Source organism: Nicotiana sylvestris, chromosome 6 (assembly GCF_000393655.2).
Source record: "Nicotiana sylvestris chromosome 6, ASM39365v2, whole genome shotgun sequence".
In the NCBI taxonomy this organism is placed as follows: domain Eukaryota; kingdom Viridiplantae; phylum Streptophyta; class Magnoliopsida; order Solanales; family Solanaceae; genus Nicotiana; species Nicotiana sylvestris.
This window is the reverse complement of record NC_091062.1, coordinates 128,399,097-128,407,703: the sequence shown is the minus strand read 5'-3', so window position 1 is coordinate 128,407,703 and position 8,607 is coordinate 128,399,097. Positions and strand designations below refer to the sequence as shown.

Genomic DNA, 8,607 nt, shown 5'->3' with positions numbered 1-8,607 from the left:
GTCAAATTTGGGTCTCCAAAGACACTTGTACCATTCAAAGTGGTTGTGTTACCATCCAAGGCAAAGGTACCCATCCCGGTGGCCATGACAACCGTAGCACCGTTCCGTACGAAGGCCATACCACGGGATTACACCGCTAAGGCGAGAAGGAAAGGGAAAACTAAATCCGGAGAAGCAATTGCAGCATAGGGTATGACAAGAACCGGTAGGGTTTATACCCCAGAACATCTAGCCGAGTCCAGTAAGCAGGCCTCTAGACGATCAACCATTACTGAGATTGGGCCTGATGATCTCTAGAGGAAGATACAAGCCAAAGAGTATTCGGTCATTGATCAGTTGAACAAAACGCCAGCCCAGATCTCTATCTTGGCTCTACTACAAAGCTCTGACGCACATAAGAATGCCTTATTGAAGGTGTTGAACGAGGCATATGTACCCAGCAACATAACTGGAGGAGAAATGGCAAACATGGTGGGGCAAGTATTGGAGTGTCAGAAAATCACTTTCCACGAAGATGAACTGCCACATGAAGGGCTAAGACACAACAAGGCCTTGCACATCACTGCGCAGTGCGAAGATCATTTCATCACCAGAATCCTGATTGACGGAGGGTCCAACCTCAATATTTTTCCATTGGTGACTCTCAGAACATTGGGAAAGAGCCTGCATAAGATCAAGGATGGAGCCATCAATGTCAAAGCTTTCGATGGATCCCAAAGGTCCACTATTGGGGAAATCAGTTTGTGTCTGCAAATGGGACCGACTTGGTTCGACGTTGATTTTCAAGTGATAGACGTCCCAGCATCTTACAACTTGCTATTGGGACAGCCCTGGATCCATGCCGCTAGGGCTGTAGCATCAACCGTACATCAAGCAGTAAAATTCGAGTGGAATCACCAAGAGGTAATTATTCACGCCGATGGTAGCAATTCCATATACAGTCGCTAGACCATCCCAGCAATCAGAGGAAGAAGGAAGATAGGCGGAGAAACCTACCATCACATTGAGCGAGTCAACGCCGTGGACAATGACAAATAGTGGGATAGCAAAATTGAATGTATACTGAATTGGTGTGGATACGAACCTGGCAAGGAACTTGGCAAGAATCTCCAAGGAATCGCTAAGCCTATCAAGTTGAAGAAACACGATACCACTTTCGTTTTGGGATATAAATACATTTGGGAGGAATTCAACCAATGGTCGCCACCATGGCGCAGTCCCTACTACCCACTGAAGCATCTAATACCTCGCTTGGAACAGACCTTCCAGCCCGCCAATGTCATATATGGGTCGGGAGAAGAGGAAGCACTGGCGGCAATGAGGAATTTGTTTTCGGAAGATAATAATATGGACTGTTGTGTCATTTTCAAGGAGGAGGGGGAGGAAAGCTGTAAGGCCTCGAAAAGTTTTTCCAAGTAACTTGATATTTCGTAGTGCCAAGGTAGGCTAATTATTTTATTTTGTGTGCAAATAAGGATTCATGATATAATGGGTATCAATTAGATATGTTAATAAGCATATAAGTCATATTAGAGGTGAATTGGGGTCTAAGGAGAGGCCTAAGTCTAAGCCAAGATGGAAAATTTCATATTAGACGAAAGCTGTAAATGAGTGCGCACAAGACCTCACTTTGAACAATAATATCTCCAGTTATATAAGAAATTGTGTGATTCACAACCTATCATATTAAAGCCCTTTGAGTCTAGTTTCCAACGCAACAACCGTTCGACATTTGGAGGTGTATACAGAAAGTTATGACCATTTTACTGGGCCTGTGTCACTAGCGCGCCCAGGTGCGTGAACGCGCTAGTGGACGCACAAATTGCGAAGCTTTTTGCCTTCGTCGCGCTACTTTAGCGCGACCAGGTGCGCGATCGTGCTAGTGGAAGGCTTTTAAATACACCTAAGGGCCAGAAATAAGAGAATTTGAGACATTTCTCAACCTTAGGGCTTCCTCTACACCCCCAACTCGACCAAGGCATCCAATTGCACATCTAAGGTGAGTTTTTAAGTGTGTTTTCATGGTGATTTCACTTCTCAATCACTAGTTACAACATGATTTTGATTGGATTTTATAGGATTTCTTCAAAATCTCAAGAACACCCCAAAGTTATCTTTCAAGATTTGGTCTACAAGAGTTAATCCTACACCTTAGACTTACATATATGGAGTTATTATGGAAATATGAGTATGGATTAAGTATTGTAACTCATGGGATGGTGATTGGAAGCCATAGATGCCTAACCTAGGTTGTGTTGGTATTATAGAGATTGTGAGATGGGTTATTAAGGTATGATTCTTGGGGTAATAGTATTATGTATACATGCATGTACAAATTAGGTTTGTGGGAAGATTGATAAATATAAATAAGTAAAGATTGGGTTGGGGAATGAAGGAAGTCTTGTAAAAGAGATTTAAAATCAAGATGCTCAACTAGTGTTTGATAAAATGCTCAAATGAGCTGAAACCGTGAATACCTTCCTAATTTGTGTTCAATTTTGTTATGTCTCAAGTAGATTGGGAATGCTAGAATTTCTGAAACGTCGTAGTAACTTAAGGAAAGCTTAAACGAGGTATGTATGGCTAAAAACCCCTTTTATTAGAAATTGAGCTCCGTTGGCATTTACTAAAGTGTGGTAAGATTTGAATTGGTTAATGTATTGGTTGTTATTGCGCATTAGCTGATTTGCAATTATCTACACCTATACGTGAAGGATGTACCTCAATGTGAGTAATGTACCATTCTTGTCAATTAGATAAGTATGAAGAATACAATTTATGTGTTGAAATGCTTAGGCTATAAACCAAGATTGAAACTGAGAATTATTCATGATAGTTATGTGCTCATTTACATGTGCTTGCAAATTAAATTACCTTTGTATATGCCTATGATTACAACTTGCAAAATGCATATTGAAAATGGAAGATTAAGTGGTAATGGTGGCCCTAAGTGCCAAGGACTTGACATGATATGCGTGAAATAAAGAATCAAATGTGATGATTAATGAGAAAGGAACAACGCCTAGGTAAGGCGGCCTAGCCGATCGGTCGTGATCGGACACCATGATGCACACATAGTGGTAATGTGCTGTTATTGACTTCCGGATAAGGGAAATAAAATAGTGATTGAGATATATGCCTCCAATGAGGCAACCTAGCCAGTCGGGTCGTGATCGGACTCTGCTCAAGATAGCGGTGGTATTGAGAACAGTGATGAAGATATGAAAGAAATGCCCCAAATTAAGTTTTGGAAATTATATGAAGGATTGTATGAATTGCATATTTGATTTACTCATGTGATTTACTTGTACTTGCTTGATAGTTCTTTCTAGTAAAATGGTGTTTAGTTATACATACTAGTGCTATTCGATGGCACTAACGTCCCTTTTACCGGGGGCGCTACATTTTTTTAATGAATATAGGTGGCTTCATTGTGGATAGTACCGATCGCGCGTAGCGAAGTACCTTCTTCTCAAGATCTTGGTGAGCCCCTTCTCCTTCAAGGGGCTACATTGCACATCTTCTTATTTTGGACTTTCACTTTTGAGGTATAGCCGGGGCCTTATTGCCGGCATTGTTATCACGTCTTTTGCATCCTTAGAGGCTCCGTAGACGTTTGTGTGGGTTATGTATGGGTATTGGATAGGTCAATGGACCATGTTGTAACCTTGTACTCTTGCTTTCTTCTACACTGTAATTGTATGGGAACTTGGAATTTTAACTATGGTTTAAGGTTGGGATATAAAATGAACTAACCGTGTTTAATGTACTATCTTTCCTAGTTTAAATAAAGGTAAGTATGGCTTCCTTATTCCTATTGAGTTGGGTAGATAGAGGTTTACAAGGCTTGCTCAGTTGGGTTCACTCAAGTGAGCGCCAGTCGCGCCTCCCAAAGTTGGGGCGTGACAAACTTGGTATCAGAGCCTATGGTTTTAATGTGTCTTAGGATGTCTCGAAGCCGTGTCTAGTAGAGTCCTTCTTATCGGTGTGTTGTTGATCACATCTATAAGGTGGAGGCTATTTGGACATTTAGGAATTTAACCCTTCTTTGATATTCTGGATCGTGCGGTGAAACTGTTCCCTCTCTAATTAGTGCATTGTTCTATCTTTCAGTAAATGGCACCTAAGAAGAAAGTGAGATTTGGGAAGGAAGCCGATGTTAATGCCACTTCAGGAGTGGCTGATGAATCACTGCTTGTTACTATGGGTGAGGGTAGCTGCCCTGCTATCACTATGCTTGATGCTTTTATTCCAGAGCAGACTACCCTAGTTCCAACACCTGTGGAGGGTAATACTATCCCTCCCATTTATACTCTTATTTCACCTCCAGCCCCAGCTTCCGATTCTGGTATTTCTGATGGGGATCTTAGGGGAGCTATTCAGATTTTGACTCAGTTGGTGGCCTCTCAGGCCTAGAGGGCAAATGTTGCACCCAGTTCATCCAGCCAGCCAGGGGATTCTACTAGTTCCAGGGTAAACAGATTCCTTCAGTTAGACCCTCCGGTATTCACAGGTGCCAATCCAGAAGAAAACCCTCAGGACTTTATTGATGAGGTGCACAAGTCCCTCAGGGTAATGCGTGCGACTGAGACAGAGGGAGTAGAGTTGGCTACCTACCATCTGAAAGGGGTGGCCTATTCATGGTTTGAGTTGTGGGAGGATTCCCGAGAGGAGGGGCACCCTCCGGCTAGGTGGAGCGAGTTTGTTGATGCTTTCATTGATCATTTCCTGCCTGCTGAGACAAGGGCAGCCCGGGCAGCAGATTTTGAAAATTTGAGGCAAGGTAACAGAAGTGTGTGGGAGTACCACATGGAGTTTTCTCGCTTGTCCAAGTATGTTATTCATATGTTGCCCACCATGGAGGCTAGAGTGCGTCGGTTTGTTTAGGGTCTCAATCATTTGACTATTAATGAGGCTTTTACAGCAGTATTGAATTCTGACATGAATTACGGGAAGATGGTAGCGTTTGCTCAGGCCACAAAGAACCGTAAGTTGAAGAACAGAATGGAGAGAGAGGGTAACAGCAAGGCCCGGTCTATAGGCAACATAGGAGAGTCACTAGGTGGGGGAAAATCAGCTTTTAAGGGAGGATCATCAGGGCCTTCCCAGTCTGTTGCACAGTCTTCAGCCAGTGCACCACCATTAGGGCCCAGCCAGCAGCAGTGAAGTCATTTCAGGACTAGTCTGGGCAACAGGGGATCCCACCAGCGAGGTCGGTCAGGAGAGAGGTTCCAGCATCAGTAGAGGTCCCCGTGCCCCAGGTGCAGGAAGATGCACTCGGGGATTTGCTATATGGAGTTGCCTATATGCTATGGATGTGGGATGAGGGGCCATATTTAGAGACATTGTCATGTATCTCGCCAGGGAGCAGGTAGGGGCACAACTCAGCCTTCCAGTCCAGCAGCTGCTACATCTTCAGCCCCCTCTCCAGCTCGAGGTGCCCCAGCACCCACAGGGCGTGGTGCATCTAGGGGTGGTGCGCAAAGTTCAAGAGGTCCCAGCCGATTCTATGCTATGAGTGGTCGCCAGACTGTAGAGGCTTCTCTAGATGTGGTTACTGGTATTCTGACTGTCCAATCTCATGATGTGTATGCACTTATTGACCCCGGTTCCACCTTATCCTATGTTACCCCATTTGTTGCTATGGAATTTGGGATAGAACCGGAGCAGCTTCATGAACCATTCTTGGTATCTACCCCGGTTGGTGAGTCAATTTTGGCTGCTCGAGTTTATAGGAGTTGTATTGCTGTAGTGCGGGGTAGGGATACCACGACCGATCTTATCGAGTTAGGGATGGTCGACTTTGATGTAATAATGGGAATGGATTGGCTTTATTCATGCTTTGCTAAACTTGACTGTCAGACTAGAACTATTAGGCTTGAATTCCCCGATGAGCCCGTTATTGAATGGAAGGGTGATAATGTAGTGCCTGGAGGTCGGTTTATTTCCTACCTTAAGGCCGCAAAGATGATCAAGAAGAGGTGTATCTATCATCTAGTTCGAGTTACGGATGTCGATGCCGAGGCGCTTAGACTTGAGTTTGTACCGGTTGTGAATGAATTCCCGGACGTCTTTCCAGATGAGCTCCCTGAGATTCCCCCAGATAGGGAGATTGACTTTGGTATCGATGTGATGCCAGGCACGCAGCCTATATCAATTCCACCTTATAGAATGGCACTGGCAGAATTGAAAGAGCTAAACGAGCAATTGAAGGATTTGTTAGAGAAGGGTTTCATCCGGCCGAGTGTGTCTCCATGAGGTGCACCGGTCTTGTTTGTGAGAAAGAAAGACGGATCGCTGCATATGTGTATTGACTACCGGCAACTCAACAAAGTCACAATCAAAAACAAATATCCTCTGCCAAGAATTGATGACTTGTTTGATCAATTGCAGGGTACTACGTTTTTCTCAAAGATTGACTTGCGGTCCGGGTATCATCAATTAAGATAAGGGAGCAGGATATTCCAAAAACAGCCTTCAGAACTCGATATGGGCACTTCGAATTTATGGTGATGTCTTTTAGGCTAACAAATGCCCCCGCAGCTTTCATGGACCTTATGAATCGAGTCTTCAAGCCCTTTCTAGACTCCTTTGTGATAGTGTTCATTGACGACATTCTGGTATATTCCCAAAGTTGAGAGGACCATGCTGACTATCTCAAGGCAGTTCTACAGACTCTTCAGCAACATCAATTGTATGCAAAATTTTCAAAATGTGAATTTTGGCTTGAATCTGTCGCATTCTTGGGTCATGTCATTTCTAGGGAAGGAATTATGGTTCATCCTCAAAAGGTTGCAGCAGTGAAGGATTGGCCTAGACCTACCACTCCAACCGAGATCCGCAGTTTCTTAGGTTTAGATGGGTACTACAGGAAGTTTGTGGAGGGGTTTTCTACTCTTGCCTCTCCATTGACTAAATTGACGTAGAAAACAGTTAAATTCCAATGGTCTGATGCTTGTGAAAAGAGTTTCCAAGAATTGAAATCAAGATTGACAACAACACCGGTATTAGCCCTGCCAGAGGGTACAGAGGGATTTGTGGTGTATAGCGATGCTTCAAGGATCGAGCTTAGGTGTGTGTTGATGCAACACGGCAATGTTATAGCCTATGCTTCCAGGAAACTCAAGAATCATGAGAAGAACTATCCAACTCATGACCTAGAGCTGGCAACAGTGGTGTTTGCGCTAAAGATTTGGCGACATTATTTGTATGGGGTCCATGTGGATGTATTTACGGATCATAAGAGCCTTCAATATATTTTCAAGTAGAAAGAGTTGAATCTAAGGCAAAGAAGATGGCTAGAGTTACTCAAGGACTATGACATCGACATTCTCTATCACCCAGGAAAGGCTAATGTCGTGGCAGATGCACTTAGTCAAAAATCTATGAGGAGTCTGGCTCATTTGGGGGCATATCAGAGGTCGTTAGCCAGGGAGGTTTACCAGTTGGCCAGTTTGGGAGTTCGCCTTGCGGACTCTAGTGAAGGAGGGGTAATTATACAAAATAGAGCTGAATCATAGCTTGTAGTGGAGGTGAAGGAAAAGCAATTCAACGATTTATTGTTAGCACAATTGAAAGAGGGGATTCACAAACACAATAACACAGCTTTTTCCTTTGGCATGAATGATGGTACTTTACGGTACCAAGACCGCCTATGTGTTCCTGATATCGACGGTCTTCGGGAAAGGATCATGGCAGAAGCTCACACATCAAGGTATTCCGTGCACCTCGGTTCTACAAAAATGTATCATGATCTCAAGGAAATTTATTGGTGGAACAACATGAAGAGGGATGTGGCGGATTTTGTAGCAAAATGTCCAAATTGTCAACAAGTGAAGGCCGAACATCAAAGGCCTGGTGGATTGACTCAAAGCATAGAAATTCCAATGTGGAAATGGGAGATAATCAATACGGATTTTGTAGTAGGTCTGTCGCGCACTCCGCGCAGGTTCGACTCAATTTGGGTGATCGTTGACCGACTCACAAAATTAGCGCACTTCTTGCCAGTTAACTCTACCGACACAGCGGAACAGTATGCTCAGTTGTATATCAAATAAATAGTCAAGTTGCATGGCACTCAAGTCTTAATCATTTCAGATCGAGGGGCTCAGTTCACGGCCAACTTTTGGAAGATATTTCAGCAAGGTTTGGGTACGCAGGTAAACCTTAGCACAACTTTTCATCCACAAACCGATGGGAAAGCAAAGCGGACTATTCAGACACTTGAAGACATGTTGCGTGCTTGTACTATTGATTTCAAGGGAAGTTGGGATGACCATTTTCCACTCATAGAATTTGCTTATAACAACAACTTCCATGCTAGTATCCAGATGGCACCATTCGAGGCACTATATGGTAGGAGATGCAGGTCTCCCATTGGGTGGTTCGAGGTTGGAGAAGCAGAATTGATAGGGCCGGACCTCGTGTATCAGGCCATGGAGAAAGCCAAGATTATTAAGGAGAGGTTGAAAACTGCTCAGAGTCGCCAAAAGTCTTATTCGGACATTCGTCGCAGAGATTTGGAGTTCAAAGAAGATGATTGGGTATTTTTGAAGGTTTCCCCATGAAGGGCATCATACGATTCGGGAAGAAAGGGAAATTAAGTCC

The 8,607-nt window shown here is 43.8% G+C and overlaps 1 protein-coding gene across 1 annotated transcript; it reads left to right on the top strand.

Moving 5' to 3' along the window:
* The first annotated feature begins 5,514 nt into the window (after positions 1-5,514).
* LOC138871267 (uncharacterized) lies at positions 5,515-6,258 on the top strand. The gene has a single exon (XM_070149142.1). The coding sequence runs from the start codon at positions 5,515-5,517 to the stop codon at positions 6,256-6,258; it is 744 nt and encodes a 247-aa protein (XP_070005243.1).
* The last annotated feature ends 2,349 nt before the right edge of the window (positions 6,259-8,607 follow it).